A 23976-nucleotide genomic window follows, 5' to 3' on the forward strand; every position below is an offset into this window, starting at 1 on the left:
CCTGCGCCGGCTGCCCACCGCGGTGGCCTGTCGCTGTGACTACTCGGTCCGGTCCGTTTCGCCTCTAGACCCGCCAGAGCTTTGCGGGGCCCCGGACGCAAGCGCTGGTGGCGGGAGTGGGCGCGCTGCCCGCCTCGGGCCCCGCGCTGCGCCGCCCTCCGGTGGCCGCGGGGAGGCGACCTCCGGCTCCGGCTGCCCCCTCCCTCGGCGGTGACGTCACCGCATTCCCGTCCCGCTCCTCCCGCCCGCGCCGCGGTGACAGGGAGCCGGAGCCGGCGGGCGCGGAGAGGAAGGGCGGGCGGTGCGCGGGCGCTCTCCGCCGAGGTCCGCCAGCTGCTCCGGTGACAGGTCGCGGCCGCCGGGCGCAGCGCCGGGCACGCGCCGGGCAGAGCCGAGCGCCAGGCGGACGCCCCAGCAGAGACGCGGGGAAAATGGCTGATGACTTTGGTTTCTTCTCGGCTTCGGAGAGCGGGGCCCCCGAGGCGGCCGAGGAGGACCCGGCGGCCGCCTTCCTGGCCCAGCAGGAGAGTGAGATCGCGGTCATAGAGAACGACGAGGGCTTCGGGGCACCTGCGGGCGGCGCGGCGGCCCTCGCGCAGCCGGGACCCGCGAGTGGGGGTGAGTCAGCGCGGCGGCCTGGGGACGGGGGCCTGGGGACGGGGGCCTGGGGCGCGCCCCGGGGGACAGGCCTCCGAGCTCCGCGGTGGAGTGCAGAGGGCCCGCCCTAGGTCCACCGCCGGGAGCGGGCCTGGGGCTGTGTGTGAGGTGTGTGTGTGTGTGTGTTGTGTGTGTGTGTGTGTGTGTGTGTGTGTGTGTGTGGTGTGTGTGTGTGTGGTATGTGTGTGTGTGTGTGTGTGTGTGTGTGTGGTGTGTGTGTGTTTGTGTGTGTGTGTGTGGTGTGTGTGTGTGTGTGTGTGGTGTGTGTGTGTGGGGTGTGTGTGTGTGTGTGTGTGTGTGGTGTGTGTGGGGTGTGTGTGTAGGGTCTGGGGGAAACGGGGAGGAATCTTCTTGGAGATCCTCATAGAGGCCCCGCCTGATTGTGGGTCGGGTACTCCCGGGACCAGAATTCCTCATGACGTTTCATCCCAGGCCAGCTCCACCGCCGCGCGGCCCTGGAATCCAGCACAGCCCACCCAGCCCGGAGAGTGTCCCCTGAGCCTCCAGGGCCGCCTGCCTTGGGCTCCCAGCTGAGCCCTGAAGGTGTGGGCAGTACAGCAGACCCCTCTGCCCCTCAGACGTAGCTTCCTTCTGCAGATGGGAAGGCAGGAGGGTGTCCAAAAACTCACAAATTTCCCTTAGGACCTCCTGCAGGCACTGGGCTAGGCATTTTACTTACATTTACTCATTTTATACTCAGTGTCAGACCCATTTCAGAGATGGCAAAATCGAGGCTAAAAAAACAACAGTACTAAAACAACTAGCAAGTGGCAGAGTGAGGATTTTAACCTCCTTTTGTAAGACTCTAAGCCCTGTCCACCTGACCACACTGTCTTCCACATGCCTGACTCTGAGTGAGATGCCAGGACATAATGGACTTCGGCCAAATGCGGCTCTGCCCTCTGGCATTTTCCAAAGGTGGTCCAGGGCTGCTGTGGTTAGCTTCAGAAGAGCATGTTGACCAGTGTTTTTGCTGTGGTTCTGGCTTCAAAGAATAATTTCTTAAATTATTTAGTAAAAAAGTAGATATCACCTTCACAGGGGCATCCAAAACAGCCCTTGCTTCCTGTTAGTGCTGTCATTTTGGTGGGGTTTATGGGCCTGTTGGAATAAATGGTAGCTTCCATATTTAAAAAAAAAAAATGTTTACAAGTAAGGCTCCTTATAGTCATGTTTGTATTCATTCAACATTTACTGAGCACCTCCTGTATGCTAGGCCCACTGGGGATACAGATATGACTAAGACAGTTCCCATGGCTTGAGGAGCTTGAAGCATCTCTGGAGCCGCTTGCTATGAGAAATGTAACAAGCCTTTTGTAACACATAAGACACAGGAGGCCCAGAGAGCTTGAGTATCTTGCCCAAAGTCACACAGCTGTGAGTGACAGATCTGGGACTTGATCCAATCCCAGGCTTCCGCAGTCACCCCGGGAGGTGATAGGCTGTGGGGGGAGGCGGGAGTGAGTCTTGTGTTACCCAAGCAGCCAGGGAAGTCTTTCAGAGCAGCAGCTCAGCACAGACCTTCACACATCTCGGGGAATTCCTGGGAAATGCCTGTCCACAGTCACACACCAGTGTTCATGTGTCCACACCTCTTCCTTGAGACCATCAGCGTCCCTGGTCTGGCGTGGCCTGAGGGAGGCCCTGCTGAAAAGTCCCGAAGTTAGAACTTCCTGAGGGAGAAGCAGGTAAAAGTCAGCCCGGGTAGCCAGAGGCCTCTGGGAGTTTGAGCCTCTCCCAAAACCGTGGGGCTCCAGGGGCTGACAGCCGGGATAGGAGGTTCCCTCTCTGGCAAGGGTGGGACACAGGGTGGGGCACAGCCCTCTGAGATCCTCCTGGACTCACACCCACCACAGCGGCAGATGCTCAGCTGCGGTCCTGAGCGGGGCTTGGGGATCCAGGAGGTGTTGTAGGATGGTGGCTCAATAGGTGGCCAGGCAGGATGGAATTGATCTGTCCTCCTAGCCCTAAATGGTGCTGAGCAGGTACTCCCCTCTGACTCGCCCAGAATGCCAGAAGCTAAGATGGATGGGGTGCATGTGCCTTGGCCTTCTGGGACTGGGCGGATGCTGGCTCCCACCGCCACCCCTCTCTTAGATCAGCGGTCGCCGCGAGGTCCGAAAAGTTGGCGACCGCGGTCTTAGATGACACCCCTGTACTGAGTGCTCTAATGCTGGGTCCCTGGTGCCCCTGGGGAAAGAGGTGTCTGGTGTAGACCTGAGCCCGAGCCACATGGTCTCTCCTCTGGGGCTGGATCTGGGGCCAGCCTGAGCAATGGACACTGTGTTTCCATTCATCACCTTGGGTAGGACCCAGAAGGTTTACTTTTTCACACCCAGATTGCTGAGCGCCCAGCCCAGCTCTGCCCCTGACTCACCGAATCGGTTCCTGGCAAGCCTGTTTCCCCATCTGGGCCTCAGTAAGCTCCCAGGAATGTTCTGGACCCTGTCTGCCCCCGTTCCCAAAGGGGTCAAGGATCTGAGCGAAACAATACCCACTGGTTATGCCTGGAACTCATGTCTCCTGTGCTCCTGTTCTGCCGGCCTCTGACTATGGACACGTGATTATAAATGTGCAATAGACAAATCAGAAAGCATTGTGGGAGCAAATACTCCTAACTCTGTGTGTAGGTGTGCGTGGGTTCCCAAAGAGGCTGAAACTTCATCTCCAGAGGAACACTTATGGACTTGAGAGACGGGCTGAGGGACTTTCTGAAGGCCAGGGTGGGCCGGGCCTACAGATGAGGGGCCTGAACCTGGGGCTGGCCAGGGTGGAGTAGGGTGGTGCAACTTCCACTCCAGAGAGGCCAAGTGCACAGACTGGCATCATCCTGAATGGACCCTGGTAGAGGAGGTGCCCTGAGGGAAGATGCTGCCACTCAGACAGGAGAAGCCCTTTCTGAATGCCTAGGGATGACAGCTGACATAGCTGATCAGAATCAATCACTGTTTGAGTCTGGAAACAGCGTTGATTATAATTTATATTGACCGGGGATTATTTCCATGGATTACGTGTCCCTCCCGTCAGTCCCCAGGCTGAAAGCAGCATTGCTGCTGCTCACCGCTCTGGCCAGCTGGTACAGGGATACCAGTCCACCTGTGGTCATCTCCTGTGGCCTCCTGTGGCTTTTTGCTAGGCAGTTTCTGAGAGGCTGCAGAGAGGCCTTGCAGATAATAGTCGGCCCACAAAGAGCAATTCAGTTTCCCATTTAGCCAACACTTACTGTTCACTCTTTCTGCACAGGAACCTTTAGGAGCTGAATAGGATACAGAGCCCGATAAAGGAGTGCATGACCCGTGAGAGGTCAAGTAATTGCATAAGAGGGCAGGGGATGCTGTTCAGTATTCTGGACTACCCCAGAGGTGGGACCTTCCATCAGTGCCTAGGGAAGCAGCAGTAGTGGAGGGCTTCCGAGAGGAGGTGACTCATGAGCTGGGTCTTGGAGAATGGCTGGATCTAAGAGCATTCTTTAGAGAGAGAAGCAGGAAGAAAGGCATGGGGTACACGATGTGTCTGGGGAAGGAGGAAACCGGAATAGGGTTTGTGGGAGGGACTGTTGGGCAGCGAGGCAGGAAAAAATGGACAGGACCAGAGTGTAAAGACCCTCAAGTGCTATGGTCCGGTCCTTTGACAGATACTGACTGAGTTTCTGTTATGCGCCAGATTGTGGGTGTTGGGCCCCAGCAATGGACAAAACAAAGTCTCTGCTCTATTGGAGGGTCCGTTCTAGTGGGGAAGACAGATAATAAGCACATGCACAAATAAACACATCACCTGTGCTAAGTGCTATAGAGAAAATACTGCCGGGGAGGCAAGGTGCCGGAGGGGTGAATATCGGGGGTGGTCAGGGAAGGCCAACAATAAGGGGACCAGAGGCTGAAGGGAGCAGCCCATGTGGAGATGGGTAAGGGGGCCTTCCAGGCAGAGGGAATAGTACCTGCTGAGTCCCAGAAGCAGGAGCAGGCCCGATAGGCCACTGTGGTCCATGGGGAAGTGGGTTTCTTTTGGGTTTGTTTTTACTATATTTTAAATTAGAGGAATGACATAGGTAAGTGTATGCTTTATGGGCATACTGTATGGGTGAGAGGTGGGGCTGGAGCGGGTCACGGGGTAGAGAGCAGAGGGCAACATTCAGCTCTGGCATTGGTTTGGGAGACGGTGAGGCTGGAGTCAGGGAGGCCTGTGAGTGAACAAAAGCCAGTCATTCATTCTTCCTTTCTTTAAGGCATTTTGTAATTTGTTTCAACAAATAGTTTCTGGTTCTTACTATGTCACAGGTACCCTGCAGGGCTCAGGGAAGACAGTGATGAGGAGAAAGGACACACGTGGGCCCCTCCATGTATTTGCCACTAGCAGGAGGAGAGCCGGGGCTGGGGCTGGGGCTGGGCAGGGGGCAAAGAGCGGAGGGCAACTTTGAGGGTCACTGTTGCAGCAGAAGCCACAGGAATTTGTGACTAATCAGATGTCAGGGAAAGGGACCAGGAGGAGTCATAGTTGAGGGCAAAATGAAATCCTCCTGGGAGGGGCAGAAGCAGGAAAAATAGGGCAGGTGCTGCCTGGTGGGGGCTGTGGTTCCTGCTGTCCTAGGTGGGGCAGTTAGTTGCTCAAGGCACCGCAGGGACAGGCAGAGACTCGCAGGTCCCTCCTCCTTGGTCCTCGCAGACCCCGCCCTGAGCCTGCAGTGCCTCTGCCTGCGCAGGCTCCACTGGGCCACTCCCAGCTGCAGCGGAGGGTACATCAGTGTCAGGTAGGAGAGGAGCGATTACGGACTGGACGACCTTGGGCAGTTACATAGTCTCTCTGAGCCTCGGTTTGAGAATCTACAAAATGGGTTGATAACAACTTCATCACAAGGCTGTGGTGAGAATCAAATGCGATAAAGACCGTGAGAAGGCACGGTGAGCAGTCAAAGGATTGAGCCCGAGTATCCATCATGTCTGTGTTGGGGGGAGTCAGTTCACGCAGGGGCATATACAGAAGTTGGCTTGGGGCACGAATGTAGGACCATTCCGTGCTTGCTATAAGCTGAGCAGTGAGTAATGCTGTGTCCTTGTTCTCTTTCTAGCTGGTCCTGAGGACATGGGGACCACGATCAATGGAGATGTGTTTCAGGTAAGCAAGATTTTGCCTCAGCAGTGGTAGGGACCGACAGCCTGACTCCCACGAACTTGTGGCCCCATCCTCAATGGGATTAGGGCTTTCAGTCTTCTGGTCACTCCAGTCTGATTAGTTGGGATGGGAACACAGAGATTTTGACATGTTTGTTTATTTGTTTGTTTTTTTGTCATGTAAGAGAAGGGGATGAGGAATAAAGACCACTAGAGACAGCGATTGGTGGGGTGTGGCCTCCGTCTGCCCATGGTTTTGTCCTGCCTACAGAGGGAGGGATAAAGTGGCTCACAGTGGCATGGACTGAAGGAAACACAGGGACCTGCACACGATGGCCCTTCCTGACTGAACTGAGTGGCCATCTCTAGCTGGCTGGGCCCTTGACCCAGAGATTTCACTTCTCAGAATTTTTTCTAAGGAAATAACTGGACAAGGACACCCAGATGATGTATAATAGCAGACAAACAGAAACAACCTAAGTGTCCAGCACGGGGGGCCTGGGTGGGCAAATTGGAAACCCAAGCTGTATTGACATGAAAAGAAGCCAGCAATATATTAAGTGGAAGAGCAGTTTGCAGAATAATATGCACAGTATGGTCCTGCTTTTTATTTTAGAAATATGTTTGCACAAACTATCTGAAAGGAAGTCTACTAACTATTAACAGTGGTTAGCCCCGACGTGGGAGTTGGGGGCGGGGGATAAGAGGAGAGCTTTCACTTTTCTTGTTTACAAACCCTTTATAGTGGCCCTGTACTGCACACACATGCACACGCCACAACACCTAGGAAGGACGTTTCTAGTTAAAGATGGCCTCTCGCCGGGCCCACCTAACCCTCCTCCCCTCATATATACATAAATGGGCTTAAAAGTACTTAGATTGATGAAGAAGTATGTTGTACACCTGAAACTCATATAATACTATATGTGAACTATACTTTAATTTTAAGAAAGTATTGAGTCTTAGAGAATTTGGCTCATAGATGGCATCTCCAGGACCCACAGATGCAACAGTCCTCACCCCTGCAACCCCTTTACTTTTTACCTCCCTCTCGTCCCCCCCACCCCCCCAGTGCCTGGGTGGGGTGAAGCCTTCAGTGGATGAGCTTAATTCCCACTGGGAAAAAGGGTCAAAGGCCCTTGCCCCCTTGGCTTCAGCTCTGCCATCTGCTGAGCCCCTGCGGCTGTGGAGGCTGGCCTCCTGAACCCGCGGAGAGAATAAACAATACTTTCTTATGTAAGAGGGATGGGCTGGTACCTTACACAGGGAGGCTGGCCAATTCCTATTTCTGGAAAAGTACTCAACTGTCTGCACGCTAGGAAGTCAGTCTCCCAGGGCTTTAGGACTTCGTGTCTCCGTGGGTCTGAGAGCCCCCAATAATCAGCATGGCCTCCTGTTTGGTTTGGTAGATCATGGAGATCCAGGCTGCCCCTGTGCTGGGAACACTCAAAAGGACTTTGCTAGACCTAATGGTCTGTGTCCTCCAGTGGACCTGGAGCTGGAGATACACTTGGAACCACAGAAGTAGCTAGGACACTATGAGGAGCATAATTTTCCCTTCCTACAGATTAGGATCGGTGGCCTTCTCTCTCCATACCCTCTGGCGTCACTTTGTGTTTGGAAGATCTGAGGAACCCTGGGTGGGACTCCTCCCCAGTCTCAGTGTGAACTCTCATTCTCACTGATCCCAGTAATAAGCCCAGGTATGCTTCTTTGTTGATTGTTTCAGATCTGTGCCATCCTAGAAGGGGTCACAGATGAGGCCCATCTCTCAGAAGCCAGTCCCGTCCACACCTCCCTCCCTGATCTGGTGCCCTTTGCACCTCATCCTTGTAGCAGGTCGAAGGTGGGAGTCCCTCCACCACCACCCTCCAGACCTTCTTTAGAATCGAACAAAGAGCAGGGTCTAGCTTGTGCTGCAGGTGGAGGAAAGCCTCACATGCCCCACACTTTCTTTTCCTTTTTTAAAAATGTTTTTATTGACTTTTTCAGAGAGAGAGGAAAGGAGAGGGAGAGAGAGAGTGAAGCATCAATGAGAGCAGAAATATCCATTGATCAGCTGCCTCCTGCACGCCCCTTACTGGGATGGAGCCTGCAACCCGGGCATGTGCCCTGACCCTGAATCAACCAGTGACCTCTCCGTGCTTGGGGCAATGCTCAACCAACTGAGCCACACCGGCCAGGACGCATGCATACCCAACTTTCAAGCATCCCGGGCAGAGCTTTCTTGATACTTTTATTGTTGTGGTGTTTTGTGTTTTTGGGTTTTTTTTTTTGTGGTGCCCTGAGGGCCACTAGGGGGTCCAGCTACAAACCTGATCCCCAACAAGGCCTAAGGATAAGCCTGCCACACCTATTCCAGTTCCATCTGGCACTGCCAGGGACAGGGGTGGGAGGCCCCTGCAGCACTCCCTCTTCCTGCACAAACGGTATCCCTTCCCCCACCCCTTCCATCTTCCCCCTTTGAGCTACTTAGAGGAATCAACAGCTCAGCTTAGTTTAGCTTTAGCTGGTCAATCCCAAAGACGGATATACCTCATCCTCCTGGCTGTCTCTGGAGTCACAGCACGGGCTCGGCCAGCATGGCCCACGGAGATGCTCATATGGGGTCCAGCAGAGGGGTCCCACAGGAGCGGGGTGCCAGGGAGCTGAACTGATTGGAGCCTCCTGCCTTTGGTCCTGGCCGTTCCCAACCCCTTCCCTCTCCAGCTTGGGAGGGGCTCAGAGCATTCCTGCAGCCACTGGGGGGTCCTCCCAGGCTGCCAACCCTCCTGGCAGTTGACCTGCTCTCCTCACTGGGACATTCCTGCTGTAACTCACTCCCACCACCCCACCCACCAGCAGAGGTGGGGCCAGGAAAACAAGTTCATAGCCGCCCAGCAGCTTCTCAGGACTTTGCTGGCAACACCACTGGGCTCTCCTGGTCACGGTGCAGCGTGGCAGCAGCCTGCCGGCCCTCTCTCAGGCACATCCTCTACAGGCTACAGGATTGCACTCATTTGTTACACGGGGTCCCCACCTCACATCCTGAGTGGGATGCTGCCCCTCCCGTTTGACAGGTGATGAAGCACCAGTAGCCCCGGAAAGGGGTTCTCAAAGGTCCCCCATCCAGTGAGTGGCGGGAAGGGACTACAAGCCCAGTCCCTCTGACGCTGTCCCAGGCTGCTCCTGCGCCCTCCACATCGCTCCGCAGGCAGCCACTCCTCCTGCACTGAGTCGCTCGTGGCCCCTGAGTGCCGTGCACTGTGCTGGGGCAGTGGATGGAGAGGCAAGCCCAATGTGTGTTTGTCCTCAAAGAGCTCGCTTGTGACAGAGCACAGAGACCGGGGAAGAAGTGATGGTGGTGCAGGACAGCAAGGGCTCGGAGACTGGGTCGTATGAGGAGCCGAGTCCGGTTCTTACTGTGTGTCAGGCACCAAGAGCTTTACGTGATTTAACTCATTTCATCCTCCCAACAGCCCTGCGATGTAGGTTCTGTCCTTGTCTCCATTTTACAGATGAGGAGGAGGACGTGGAGGGGCGGGGGGAGGGCGGGTAGAAGCTCACTGTGCTGACACAGCTGGGAAGAGCTGGGACTTGAACCAGGTGCTGCACGGAGTCAGGAAGTGCCACAGGGAGGGCGTGCTGAGAGTGGTGTCGAGGCTGCCTGAGGGGATGTGGGTGGGCCTGGCTGAGGGGACCCCGCACGTTCAAGGTACAGAGGGTAAGACACTGAGTCCAGGACTTGCCCAGAGCCTGGGGCCCACTGCAGACAGAAGGGGGCCGGGGGATTCCGAGGTACAAGGTGTGGGGCAGGCACAGCTGCCAGCCAGAGCAGGTTAGTGGGCCGCACTGCCCATGGGAAGTGGTGGCAGAGGTAGGCCCAGCTTGGCCAGGGCCTGAGGCCTGGGGTACAACCACCTCAGGGTACAGGATGCTTGGGACATCCTGAGCAGTGCCCCTGGATGTGCAGCTGCTCCGGGGCTGAGAGAAGGACCCGGGGGCCCATATGCTCTTCAAGGTGCTCCCCACCCAGACTGGGGCAGGCTGTGGGGGAAGAATGTGGGTGGAGTCAGACAGCCTGGGCTTCATTTCTGGCTTTCCCCAGCTAGACCGCCTTGGACCGGTCATTGCTCTGAGCCAGATCTCGCATTTGTAAAATGGGGGTTAGAGGCCTTGCCCTGCTGCCCCCACAGGTCCGTGGAGAAAAGTGCTCTGAAGCCCAGGAAACGTTTTATAAACTCCTGGCCTCGCCAGAGTGAGCCCAGGTGTGTGTGAGAGAGCTGGGGGACGGAGCAGGGGAAGGAGGTGGCACAGGCACTGATCCTGGGAAGACAGGTTTACCTGGGAGACAAAAAGCAGGCACACAAATCATGTGAACCAGAAGGGAGTTTGGTCCCTATCGGCTACTAGGTCGCCACTGTGTTCACACCCAGAAATCCAGTTTGAATCCTGGCTCTGCTACTTCCGGGCTGGCTGACCTTGGGACTTTGGTGCTAGACTTTGCCTACCTGTAAAACAAAGGTAATAAAAACCCGCCCTGCGTGGTGGTCAAGATAAAAGAGAACCGTGGAGTTGCACATTCTCTGCCAGTTTTAAAGCTCTGTAACCGGGGAGTCTTCATTTTAGGGCAGGCGTTGTGGCGATGGTGAGGATCCTTCCAGCCCACCTCCCCCACACCTGGCAGCCGCTCTGTACTGAGTTTCCCAGAGGCACCTGCCCCACACGGCCCTCATGCTGCTCTTGGCATGAAATGCCCTGCCCCCGTCGTTTCCGGTCCTACTCTGCCCTCAGGCTAGAATGGGCATGCCCTTCCTTGTTCCCCCTCTTTACCCCGACCTGTGTCACAGCAGGTATCCCAGCCATGGTCCTCATTTGTTAGGGACTCCCCTAGCCAAGCTCCAGGCTGATGGGCTGCCTTGTTCATCCCTGTCCCCATGTTCGTTTACTCAGTAAATGTTCGTGAACTCCTCCTATACCCAGGCCCTCTCCGTTCCGGATACTGTGCACTAGGCTTGGGGAACATCTGGCCCAAGGGCTGTCTAAGGCCCGCCAAATCATTTGCTCTGGCCTTGCCAAGGAATTAGGGGTGAGTTAGTTAAATGTTTGACCAAATGTAGCAGGCTAATTTTTTTTTTTTAACACAAAATGAGTTTATTATTGTCATTTCTAAAAGATTTAATACGTTTAAAATCTCAGTGTTCATTTCTAATGCAGGAAATATTGATATAACCCATATAAATACTAGGTCTTTGGGGTGAATAATTTTAAGAGTGTAAGTAGGTCTAAGACTAAAGAAGTGTGAGAACTGCTGCATTACCCTGTGGCACCGACGAGAAGCATGTGTGTCCTGGTTAATATACCACAACAGTGTGAGAGGCCAATAGGCAGGGTTGTTAGATACGGGAGGGTGCCCTCCTGGTGGAACTCTGGGGCTGCCCTCCAGAATTCCCATTTCCAGTGTGCTCACCGCACAGCTGTAATTTGACAAGTGATTCCGCCAGTTCCAAACAGGCTGACGAGCTACTGAAAACAAACGCAGTAATTATAAATGATAACCCAAGCATTTTAAGAATTTTAGGCTCTGACTATGATTTCCTAAGGCAGTAGGAATTTTTCGTAGATTGGATTTTAAAAATATATGATTAGCAAATAGCTCATCAAGCAAAAAACTAAAAATGTCTTCTGAGCAACTAGGTATAAAAGGGAAAATAAAGCCTGGCTGGCATTGCTCAGTGGTTGAGCATCGACCTATGAACCAGGAGGTCAAGGTTTGATTCCTGGTCAGGGCACATACCCGGGTTACAGGCTTGATCCTCAGTAGGGGGTGTGCAGGAGGCAGCCGATCAATGATTCTCTCTCATCATTGATGTTTCTATCTCTCTCTCCCTCTCCCTTCCTTCTCTGAAATCAATAAAGATATATTTAAAAAAAGGGGGGGGGCATTGGGGGGAATCGCCCCTATGCCATGGCCTCCTGGCAGGATACAGGAAGTGGCCCTTTGCTCCCTGCCACCACAGAGGCCAAGGTCGGTTTACCAATGAAGAATGAAGACAAGCTCTGCTCTCCTCACTGGCTTTGTTTACATAGAAACAAAGGCCAGTGTCCTTTCCCACGGGACAGGCGGAGGGGTGGTCCCCGAGTTCCGTCCCCAGGCTCTGAGCGGCACCTGTACCAGGACTCACCTCCAGGTGCCGTGGGTCTCCTCAACAAGACCAGCAGGCTAATTTTTCAGGTGATAATTTTGTATGGCCCTCGAATGATGTTATAAATATCCTAATAGCCCGTGGCAGAAAAAAGGTTCCCACCCCTGCTTTATACAGACAAGGCAGTCTGTTTTCAAGGAGCTCACTTTCTTGCAGGAAGAGAGATAGTGAACGCTAAACAAACCTGTCATTTCACATTGCGATAGGTACCAGCATGAAGATAAAACATGGCACGTGCACTAACACATTCACAAAAGAAACTGCAGTTGTTTGCAGATGGGACTTGTACAGATTGGGCAGGGATCCTGGCAGCTGGGCCTCAGGGCAGGGCTGTTCTCCCAAGTGACCAGGGTGGGGCTCACCCAGCACAGTGATCCACGTGCCCCGGAAAGGCCCCTCGGGATGTCATGAGACTTTAAAGTCAGGGAAGAGGAATAAGGGCTCCACCCAAAGTGCCCCACCCAAGGGTGGAGCTGACCCGAGGTGCCTGTCTATACCACCCCATCCTGGGCCTGCCCCTCCCCCTCCCCAGACAGCCAGAGACTGGTGTGTGCTCCTTCCCCCTGGCTGCCTGCACCCCTTGGGCAAACATTTACAAAGCACTTCCTCTGAACCGGGCACACCTGGCTCCGGATCCTTCCTCCATCCAGTCCCGGTTACTGAGCACTGACCGCCCAGGACAGTGGTGGGCACACTTGTTTTGAAGAGTGTCTGAAGGAGGAGCACGGGGGCCTTGAGAGGACAGAACAGCAGATTAGAAGTTACAAACAATCCTGGCCGGCGTGGCTCAGTGGTTGAGTGTCGACCTTTGAACCAGGAGGTCACGGTTCCATTCCCAGTCAGGGCACATGCCCAGGTTGTGGGCTCGATCTCCAGTGTGGGGAGGCAGCTGATGAATGATTCTCTCTCTCATCATTGATATTTCTATCTCTCTCTCCTCTCTCTGAAATCAATAAAATACACACACACACACACACACACACACACACACCCACACACACCACACACACACACACACACACACACACACACACACACAGCCTGGCCAGCGTGGCTCAGTGATTGAGCATTGACCTATGAACCAAGAGACCATGGTTCGATTCCCAGTAGGGCACCTGCCCGGGTTGTGGGCTCGATCCCCAGTGTGGGGCATGCAGGAGGCAGCTGATGAATGATTCTCTCTCATCATTGATATTTGTATCTCTCTCTCCCTCTCCCTTCCTCTCTGAAATCAATAAAAAAATATTTAAAAAAATATATATATTACACATATCTTTAAAAAAGTAACAAACAACATCCCTAGAAGGTGAAGGCTGTGACCGAGCACAGAGGGGAAGGGGTACGAAATCAGCTTGAGGTTGGGAACTATCCCAGAGCTTGTGACATTTGAGCTGGAAACTCGTGGGATGGAGTAAGATTTAATCATCTGGAAAAGGGAGGGAAGACAATTTCAGGCTGAAAGCAAAGGCAGCCACAGGAGTGGGTGGGATGTGTGTAGACAGGAATGCGTGGGGCATGCAGAGCGCCAGAGTGGGAGTGGCGGGAGATGGGGCTGGATTGTAAAAGGCTTGGCTGGACCGGAGGGGAGCCACATCCCACTGGGCTGAGCTCTCAACCCCAACTCTTGGAGTCCCTGCCTATGACAGGAGGGGTGGAGAAGTGGGCAGAGCCCTGGTCTAGGAGTCAGAGGCTCTGTCATACATCATGCCTTTTCTCCTGGCCTCAGTGTCCTTCTCTATAAAATGGGAATAGAATAATAATAATGCCAACTACCATTCACTCTTCTAAATGTGTTACAAATATTGTTGCACCAAATCCTTACAACAGATCTCAGAGGCAGTTTTATTATTCCCATTTCAGATGAGAAAACCGAGGCCCAGAAAGGTTAAGCACCCTGCCCTGGCTACATGCACATCTAGTAAGTGGCAGAGGTGGGGTTTGAACCCAGACATTCTGGCTGCAGGGTCCAAGTTCTTTACCACATTCCTAGCCATGGTCATCTGCCTATCTCAGGGCTGCTTGGTCACTCAGCAAATATGTATGGAATATCTACTTTGCGCCAGGCACTGTGCTGGGTGCTGAGGACACAGCAGCGAACAGGACAGATAAGGTCCCTGTCACTGAGTGGCATTCTGATGGAGGAGACAGACAATGGACAAGTAAACGTAAAGTGAGGTCATTTCGGACTGTGTATGTATTATTGGGTAAATAAAACTGTAGGAGATTGGTTTTAATAATAGGAACACAGGGACTCATTGTGTGCCAAGAATTGTTAGAAATTCCTGACATTTTGCCCTACCTGGTTTGGCTCAGTGGATAGAGCATTGGCCTGCGGACTGAAGTGTCTCAGGTTTGATTCCAGTCAAGGGTATATGCCCCGGATTGCAGGCTCGATCCCCAGTAGGGGGTGTGCAGGGGGCAGCCAATCAATGATTCTCTTTCATCATTGATGTTTCTCTCTCTCCCTCTCCCTTCTCTCAAATCAATAAAAATATATTTAAAAAAAAAGAAATTCTTGCATTTTGTTAACTCATTTCATTCTTTCTTTAAAAATGACATTTTGTTTTTGTGTGTGTTTTTAAAATTGATATTAGAGAGGGAGGAAGAGAGAGAGAGAGAGAGAGAGAGAGAGAGAGAGAGAGAGAGAGAGAGAGAGAAATATTGATCATACCCACAAACCTAGGTATGTGCCCTGACTGGGAATCGAACCCTTGACCTTTCAGTGCATGGATGATGCTCCAACCAACTGAGCCACAGGGCTAACTCATTTCACTCTTTTTAAAATATATTTTTATTGATTTCAGAGAGTACCAGAGAGGGAGAGATAGATAGAAACATCAATTACTAGTATGAGAGAGAATCGTTGATTGGCTGCCTCCTGCACGTCCCCTACTGGGGATTGAGCCCACAACCTGGGCATATGCCTTTGATCGGTATTGAACCCGGGACCCTTCGGTTCACAGGCCAACGCTCTATCCACTGAGCCAAACCAGGATAGGGCTCATTTCATTCTTATGTCAACCCTGAGGGGTGGGCACTCCTATTTGCCCACGGTCATACCAGGGGAAGGCTTGCTGGCAGAGGGCACAGCAAGTGCAAAGGAGACAGCGGGTGTGAAGTTGTTTGAGATGTAAGATTGTTTGAGGTTGTTTTATGGTTTGAAACTATAAAAATTGTAGGAGAAAACAAGCAGTAAAATCTCAGACCTTTCTCATAGGAATATTTTTTCTGATATATGTCCTCGGGCAAGGGAAACAAAAGAAAAAATAAACACCCTGGCTCGTGTGGCCCAGTTGGTTGAGCGTCATCCCACACACCAAGAGGTCCCCGTTCTTCCCGGTCAGAGCACATGCTCCGGTTGCAGGCTTGATCTCTGCTGGGGGGCATTAGGAGGCGGCCTATCAATGATTCTCCCTCATCATTGATGTTTCTCTCTCCCTTTCCCTTCCTCTCTGAAATCAATAAAAATGTATATTTTTTAAAAGTTTAAAAAATTAAGTATGTATGAAAAGTTTAACTTCACAGAAAAGTTTTCTATATATAGTGCTATAATTTTAAATTTATACTGAGTAAGTCTAGTAAATGCGTGCATTCACCAGTCACTTCGAGTAAACAAATGTACAAGGCTGGGGCGTGGCTTAGTGCATGTGGGAACATTGCTGGCACGAGTTAAAACTGCTGTAGAAACTCATGCCATGGACAACAGAACCAATTACTTCGCACAATGCGGTGTGATCACGTGTTAATCATTCGCTGAACATTGTTTATGAGTGTTAGCTCTTGGATTTAAATATATATGTAAACTATAATTATAGATATGTAAAATTTATTTATGTCTATGAAATTACTATTTTTTCCCCAACATATGGCCTATTCACCAAAATTTGTTAAAAATAGTGCTTGAGCCTGGCCAGTGTGGCTCAGTGGTTGAGTATTGACTTATGAGCTAGGAGGTCACACAGTTTGATTCCCCGTCAGGGCTTGATCCCCAGTAGGGGGCGTGGAGGAGGCAAGCTGATCAATGATTCCTCTCATTGATGTTTCTTTCTCTCCCTCTCTGAAATCAATAAAAAAATATTTTTAAAAATATCTTTAAAAAAATTAGCGGGTAAGCCCTGGCCAGTGTGGCTCAGTTGGTTGAGATTGTCCTGTGCATCAATAGGTCGCTGGTTCAATTCCCAATCAGGGCATATGCCCCAGTTGTGGGTTTGGTCCCCAGTGTACAGGAGGCAACTGATCATATTTTTCTCTCACATTGATGTCTCTCTCTCTCTCTCTCCTTTCCTCTCTCTAAAAAATAAATTATAAAACAAACAAATAAATAACAGTGGGCACTCTCCTTTCAATGACACCTGTGCCATTCTCTTTCCCCTCTTCTTCCCCCACAGGCCCATATCTTCTAAACTCCAAGGGACCCCACAAGACTTGCAACCAGGGGAGCAATGGGCAGTGGCAGCTCACCCCCTGCCACCTCCAAACCTATCTCTAAGGCCCCCTTTTCTCTGACTTCCCGTGAGCCAAAGCAGCCCAGCCTAGGCTCTCCTGTTGCTTCTTCTGTGCCCTTCCTTGTCCTAAGTGTGCTTTTGCTGTGGTCAATAAATTCTTGCTTGCTTTTCTAAAAAGAAAAAAAAAAGTGGGGTATAAATAAGTGGTGATGGAAGGAGACTTGACTAGGGGTGGTGAACACACAGTACAATGTACAGATGATGTGTTGTAGAAGTGTGCACCTGAAACCTGTAGAACTTTGTTAGCCAATGTCACCCCAATAAGTTCAATAAAAAAGAAAAAAAAAAAAGACTGTGAGGGGATGTCCTGATCCTTGGGCAGTAGTCCCCGCGAGGCAGGTGGATGGCCTGGGTCCATGGCTGTGTGCTTGTGTCCTAGGAGGCTAACGGCCCCGCTGACGGCTATGCTGCCATTGCCCAGGTTGACAGGCTGACACAGGAACCCGAGAGCATCCGCAAATGGAGAGAGGAGCAGAGGAAACGGCTGCAAGAGCTGGGTGAGGGCAGGGCTGAGGCTGGGCTGCTCTGGGACATGGTGGGGGTGGGAACTTTAAGGTGTATGCACCCCCCTCTAATGTGGGAACTGTGTGAGAATGGGCACTGGGGGCCGAGGGGAGAAGCAGCTGGGGCAGCTGTGTCCCTCACGTCCCTACTGGAAAGCTGCCACTCATTCTCCTCTTGGGGTTGCAGATGCTGCCTCCAAGGTGACAGAACAGGAGTGGCGGGAGAAGGCCAAGAAGGACCTGGAGGAGTGGAACCAGCGCCAGAGTGAACAAGTGGAAAAGAACAAGATCAACAACCGGTAACAGATGCTTTAGGGACATGAGGGGGCTATGGGGACAGGAGAGGAGCTGTAGGGACGTGAGGGAGCTATAGGGACGTGAGGGGGCTATGGGGACATGAGGGGGCTATGGGGACAGGAGAGGAGCTATAGGGACGTGAGGGAGCTATAGGGACGTGAGGGGGCTATGGAGACATGAGGGGGCTATGGGGACAGGAGAGGAGCTATGGGGACGTGAGGGGGCTATGGGGACATAAGGGGGCTATGGGGACATAAGGGGGCTATGGGGACATAAGGGAGCTATGGGGACATGAGGGAGCTATAGGGACATGAGGGGGCTATAGGGACGTGAGGGGGCTATGGGGACGTGAGGGAGCTATGGGGACGTGAGGGGGCTATGGGGACATGAGGGGGCTATGGGGACATAAGGGAGCTATGGGGACATGAGGGAGCTATAGGGACATGAGGGGGCTATAGGGACATGAGGGGGCTATGGGGACATGAGGGGGCTATAGGGACATGAGGGGGCTATGGGGACATGAGGGGGCTATGGGGACATGAGGGAGCTATAGGGACATGAGGGGGCTATAGGGACGTGAGGGGGCTATGCGGACATGAGGGAGCTATGGGGACATGAGGGAGCTATGGGGACAGGAGAGGAGCTATAGGGATGTGAGAGGGCTATGGGGACATGAGGGGGCTATGGGGACATGAGGGAGCTATGGGGACAGGAGAGGGCTATGGGGACATGAGAGGGCTATGGGGACATGAGGGAGCTATGGGGACATGAGGGAGCTATGGGGACATGAGAGGGCTATGGTATTGGAGACCCACCTTGAGAATGGGTGATTTGGTGGCAAGATCATGGAGGAAGGAGAAGCTGAATGCCCAGGACTACTTCCTTGGTTGCCTGTGGAGTTCAGAGCCCTGCACTTGGAAGGACTGATACACTGTTTCGCTCTCATGTTCTCACCACAACAGCAGTCAGCAGACGAGGTCCCAGGTCCTTGGGACGTGAGCCAGACTGTGCTGGGGCCCAACAGCTAGGCCTGGGCCCTCTGTGCCACGGTTAGTGCCGCGGAAAGCACAGTCCTGGCTGGGAGTGAAGAGCCAGGCTGGGTACGGGATTTTGCTTGCAGCGCTTTGACCCAGAGTGGCTTCAGCACTAAAGGAAATGAGTGGCCTGTAGAACTGAAAAGCCAGGGGTAGGACGGCAGGCACAGTGGGCTCAAGGGCTGACACAAAGTCAGTTGGCACCACTTTTACTGTCTCTAAGCTCCTCTTTCCTCTATGGAGCCTTCACTCCAGGACACACACCCCTGGGATGGCCACTAGCAGCTCCAGGCTTCTGCTGTATCTACTTGGCAACTTCCATGAAAATAAAATAATCTCTTGCTCCCAATAGCTCCAGCATAAGTCCTTCACCTGACCCTCATTGGTGGGGCATGGGCCAGGCCCAGTGACTGGCCCAGAGGGAGGGACTCCCTGATGGACCCAGCTTAGGTAATATTCTATTCCTTGGGTTGGGCATGGGGTCAGTCCTACCCAAACCACAGGGACTGACTTGGGGGCAACTTGATCCTGCAAAGGACAATCAGGGTGCCCTTCCTGGAAGAAGCAGAATGAATCCTGAGCAGGCAAAGACAGCAGATGCCACCAGAGAACACCTTTGTGGAAATGGTCTCAGAGCATTTCAGAGATGCTGCCTAGCAAATCCAGCCTTTGAGACTCTGCCCTTCAAATCACTAGGCCCGCCAGGAAGGGCAAGGCCAATTCTGGGAAGCTGCCACACGTGTGTTCAGGAAGCTGCTGCATGCCAGGCTCTGGGCTGGGTACCGGAAGACAGATGAGAAGGACCCAATCTGTATCCTCTGAGTTCAGAGGAGAGAAACATGTGTCTAGCTGAACTCAGCAGTAGGGCCTCTGCAGGAGGAAACAAGGGATGCTGTGGGGGAGGAACCTTTGTATCTGCGGAACTGGGTTTTGGAGGATGAGTAAGAGTTCATCAGGAAAAAGAGGGCAGGGGTTGGGGAGAGAAATCTAGACCAGGGAACAGAATGATAAGAAAGAAAGGACATTGTGTCTGGGGCAGCAGGGAGGCTGGGAGTGGTGGCAGAGAGGGTACCTGTGTTGGGCAGACATGGGTGGTGAACAGGAGGAGTAATAAGATCAGGGCCGAGTTTTAGAAAAGGCACTCGGGTGGGCGGCCAGATGCTGCTCTCCTCTCTGAGAACTGTGCTTCCTAACACCTCTTGACCTGGAGGTACTAACACTGTCTCTCTTTCTCTTTAACCCTCTGCCTGTCTTGCCATCTTGTCTTCCCCCACCTAACCCCTTTCCCTTAAGGATCGCTGACAAAGCATTCTACCAGCAGCCAGATGCTGATATCATCGGCTACGTGTACGTGTGTCTCCTCTGCTCCTCTGTCTGGGGGAGCTGGAGAGGGCGAGGCCCCTGTGTGTGGCTGGCACAGTTTCTTGAGTCTCCTGCCTGTGGGGTACAAGAGTGCGACTGGGCGAGGGCAGGGAGAAGGCTATGACCAGAGCAGGGGTGAATCCCCAAACAGCAGCACCCCCACCACTCCAGCAAATGCTTATGGAGGTCTTTTCTGCATGGAGGTGACTTTGCTAAATCCAGGCAGAGAAAAGAAAAGCATGCACTGGCCATGCCCGGGTGGGAGGGGTGAATGGCAAAGCTGTCCAACTCCTTCCCAAAGAGATGCCTCTTGGAGGTGGGAGGTAAGGTGCAGAGGTCTTCTGTTGAACAAAGCAAACATTGAGCGCCAATTTCTGGAGGTACAAAAAGAGAGCTAGGAGCACACCTATCCCCTTCTGCTACCCCCAAGTACACTGCTCCGCCTTAGAGCTTCTACCCAAGTTGGTACCGTGACTCATCTAGACCAGAGATGGTACAGGTTCCCTCTCACGTCACCTCAGTTGGTTGACAGCGACACCTAGAGTTGTGTTGGGGATTGTAAAGCTGAAGGGAAAAACACAGTGATGAGTGTGTGAGGTCAGCCAAGTATTGGCTGTTCTGCGTGCCGACCACACCCTTGGCAGGCCTCTGGCTAACTCTTCTCTCACGGTGCCCAGGACACCTCAGGGTGACAGCCTTTCGCTCCTACCGTCCATCCACTCTCCCGGCTGTTCAGTCCTCATGGGCACTTACCCAGTGCCAATCTCTGGTCAGACAGGAGTGCGTGGTAGTAAGAGCTGCGTGGAAGGACACACCACACCCTGGAAGCCACCTTCTGCTGTGGGAGCCAGGGCAGGCTTCAGAGAAGCAGGACCTTCAACTGGACCATAAAGTGGGAGGAGGAGTGAATGGATGGGGAGGGGAAGATGAGGGGAAGATGGGAACCTGAGGGGTGGAAGAAGTTACTTGGGCAAAGGTGATGAGATAGGACATACCTAGTGGCCTGGGGGCTGTAGACTGTGGAGATGGGGCGTGTGGAGCAGGTCAGCTTGGGGCCCGCTGCAGAAATGCCCGTTGTGCCAGGCCAAGAAGCTTGGACGTGAAGGCAGCAGGAGCCATAGGAGATTTCAAGCAGGAGAGTGGGGATGGCAGAGGGACATGGGTGCTGGGGGTAGTTAGTGCTCCTGTTTCACCCCAGTATATGGCCCAAGGATCACGCAAGGGAGTCCCGAAGAGGGAGAGTGCAGACCAGCGTTTCTCGTACTTCCATGTGCCTGTGAGACACCAGAGGATCTTGTTAAAATGAGGATCCTAACTCAGCAGGACTGAGAAGAGGCCATGATTCTGCATTCCCCACGAGCTCCATGGTGATGCCCGTGCAGCAAGACCACCCACCACACGTTGAGCTGCAAGTTTAGCGGGAGCCTCTTGACCCAAAGGACAGCTGCTAGGAAAGCTTCCCTCCGCCCCCTGCACAGCAGTCAACACCTTCCCAAGCTTCTCACACCTGCCATCTCCTTAGACTCCCAGCCAGTCAGATCACTAAGGTGGAGGCTCTGATGCTCACTTTACAGGCTAGGTAGTGAGCACACAGCACACTCAGTATGGAGGGCCAGATCACCCGTGGCACAGCCCGTGCGGACCAACTGGAGAGCTCCCCACCATCTGCCAGTGCCTGCTCATGCTTGGTTTGGCTTGATAGCCAAACAGGACAGAGACTCAGCCCTTTCACCTAAGAATCCTTTAATGTCTTTCTCTTAATAATGCCCACATTCAGGTCTTGTCCACTAAACAGTGTTGACTACACTTTGTCTCTCCATTGTTCCTTCCTCAGTGGCCTTTATAGCTGTCAGCTAGAACTTCTAATGAAGAAGCCCCAGTTGTCACCCTAACGTGACTCTACCCAAAAGCAAAGACTTAAGTGAATGGAGCCGTCCCCATGCCATGGCTCCATAGATATTCTGGGCTAAAAAGAGCTCTGCCGTCGAACATGCTGGGGATCTGGTGGATTCTATCGCCATCACTTTCCCAGGGATGCACATTAGCACATGGAAGGCTTTGAAAGTCTGGCTTTGAAGACCCCCTTTAGCTGAGTTTTCCCTGAGTGTCTGACCACAGCTCTTTTCTGGAGAACACGCAGGGGCCACAGAACATTGAGGCAAGGCTGAACCAGGCCCTTCCATTAGTTATGTAGTTCATCACTGTCCTTTCTCCGCCGAGTTATTGGAAGCATTGAAAATGGCTGAGGTACCACATTAGTTCCTCCACGGCCATTAGGTGCCAGGAGCCCCAGGTGGGGAACTCTTGATGGAGAGGTAATGACCAGAGAGCGCGAGGGTGGGGCAGGGGTGGAGGTGCAGGAGGAAACTTTAGCTAGGGTGGCAAGGGAAGACCTCTCTGAGGAGGCGAGGCCTGCACTCAGTCCCAAACTAGATTTCCTCTGATGCCCAGGCTGTTCCTGGGGCCCAAGGTCAGAGGGCACAGGGCCGGGGAGGAGACCTCTGGATAAAGTACCCCAGAGTAGGCTGGGCAAAGCAGCCTTGCTCATTGTGGGGAAAGCATCACTGGTTTGTGGGGGGGAAGGCAGGCAGCTCTGAGACCTCTGTCCTATCTCCACCCGCAGGGCATCTGAGGAGGCTTTCGTGAAGGAATCCAAGGAGGAAACCCCAGGCACAGAGTGGGAGAAAGTGGCCCAGCTGTGTGACTTCAACCCCAAGAGCAGCAAACAGTGCAAAGACGTGTCCCGCCTGCGTTCTGTGCTCATGTCCCTGAAGCAGACACCGCTGTCCCGCTAGGTGCCTGCCACCAGCATGGCCACAGGGCGTGGGCAGGGTCAGGGCAGAGGAGCAGCTGCTTCGGGCAGGAGGGTGAAATGCCTCCGGCAGCTGCTCCACACAGCGTATTCCCTTCCTCCCCATCTCCCAGGGCTGGGAAGGGAACACTCGCCCCTCTCACCCTCGTTCCCTCTTGGCCCTAAGTCCCAGCCCCTCACACCGCCTCAAAATTGTGACTGTCCCTCTGATGTATTTTTTTCTTGACTTAAAGGGTGTGTTGCTAATTCTTTTTACATTTATTTTTTTTTACCGTTCTCATTTTTCTGGAAGCCACACATGGTGTCAGGGTTCAGTTTGTGCTTAGAACTTGCCCAGTGTGGCCTGGAGAGAAGATGAGGCTATTCCCTCGGAAACCCAGGAGCTTCCAGCTTGAAGTGGGCGTCCCTAGCTGCCTACGTCTGCTGCCTCCAACTCCCAGGAAGAAAGACCACCTCTCAGAATGCTTTTGCAGCCTTGATCCTTCCTGATCCTTGGACAAGCCTGTGAGATAAGGACTCTGTTCCCATCAGCCACAGACCCAAGGCTCCCAGAGGGAAAGGGGTGTGAAGTAGGAGGGAGGCCACACCAGAGGTTCCCAGTGGCGGCTAAGCCAGGCTGAGAGGCTGAAGGTCGCCTCCGCCAAACCCCCTTCCTTGTGATTCATGGGGAGGGCCCACCGCTCTCCCTCCTTGAGCTGGGCCCCTCTGTGGATTTGGGATGAAAATCATTGACCACACCTTCTTCCTCTTCAGCAGAGGCTGAAAACTGGTTACATTCAAAATACTGGGACCTGCAGTGTTCTAAATGATTTAATTGCCAGCTATATTAGTTTCCTAGAACTGTCACAACAGAGTCTGACTTAACGTAACAGAGACTGTCTCTCTTCTGGAGGCCAGAAATCTGAATCAGGGTCAGCAGGGCCACGGTCCCTCCGACAGTACGAGGGAAGGACGTGTTTCAGCATTTCTTCCGGCTTCTGGCTGCCTCGGGTGTTCCTTGGCCTGTAGATGCACCAGTATAATCCTGAGTTCATCTTCACATGGCCCGTCCTCTGTGTCTCTGTCCATACTTCCCCTTTTGATAAGGACACCAGTCATATGAATTAGGGCCCACCTTAGCCTCATTTTAATTTGATTACCCCTGTAAAGATGCTATTTCCAAATAAGGTAACATGTGAGGTGCTGGGGTTAGGACTTCAATGTATCTTTATTTTTTTTGAAAAAATAGTTTATTTTTTGGTTAATCCTCAGCGAGGATATTATTCCATTGATTTTTAGAGAGTGGGAGGGAGAGAAACAGATACATCGAAGTGAGAGAAGCACATCAATTGGTGCTTACCACACACACCCCCCGACAGGGATGAGCCTGCAACCAAGGTACATGCCCTTGACCCTCCAGTCCACAAGCTGATGTTCTATCCACTGAGCCAAACCGCTAGGGCTCAATGTATCTTTTTGGAGAGATACAATAATGCCTGCAGTTACAAAAACAAACAAAAAGGGGCCATCCCCT

At 52.9% G+C, this 23976-nt stretch overlaps 1 protein-coding gene across 2 annotated transcripts; it reads left to right on the plus strand.

Annotated features, from left to right (window-relative positions):
* Positions 1–246: 246 nt before the first annotated feature.
* On the plus strand, positions 247–22709 carry CLTB (clathrin light chain B). 2 transcript variants are annotated; one of them, XM_008142799.3, is made up of 6 exons: positions 247–618; positions 5723–5769; positions 16835–16952; positions 17146–17257; positions 19583–19636; positions 22275–22709. In XM_008142799.3, the coding sequence occupies exons 1-6, from the start codon at positions 432–434 to the stop codon at positions 22444–22446; spliced, it is 690 nt and encodes a 229-aa protein (XP_008141021.1). In that variant the 5' UTR covers positions 247–431; the 3' UTR covers positions 22447–22709. The 2 variants fall into 2 exon arrangements, with proteins under 2 accessions (XP_008141021.1, XP_008141031.1); XM_008142809.3 differs by lacking the exon at positions 19583–19636 and having other exon boundaries at positions 254–618.
* Positions 22710–23976: the final 1267 nt, after the last annotated feature.

Source organism: Eptesicus fuscus, chromosome 6, assembly GCF_027574615.1.
Source record: "Eptesicus fuscus isolate TK198812 chromosome 6, DD_ASM_mEF_20220401, whole genome shotgun sequence".
NCBI lineage: Eukaryota > Metazoa > Chordata > Mammalia > Chiroptera > Vespertilionidae > Eptesicus > Eptesicus fuscus.

Bases quoted from the DNA above. Each gene is read 5' to 3' on its own strand.
- CLTB (XM_008142799.3), top strand. From the start codon at position 432: ATGGCTGATGACTTTGGTTTCTTCTCGGCTTCGGAGAGCGGGGCCCCC. The intron at 619-5,722 runs GTGAGTCAGCGC...TTCTCTTTCTAG, and splicing joins GCCGGGACCCGCGAGTGGGG to CTGGTCCTGAGGACATGGGG. The intron at 17,258-19,582 runs GTAACAGATGCT...CTTTCCCTTAAG, and splicing joins AAGAACAAGATCAACAACCG to GATCGCTGACAAAGCATTCT.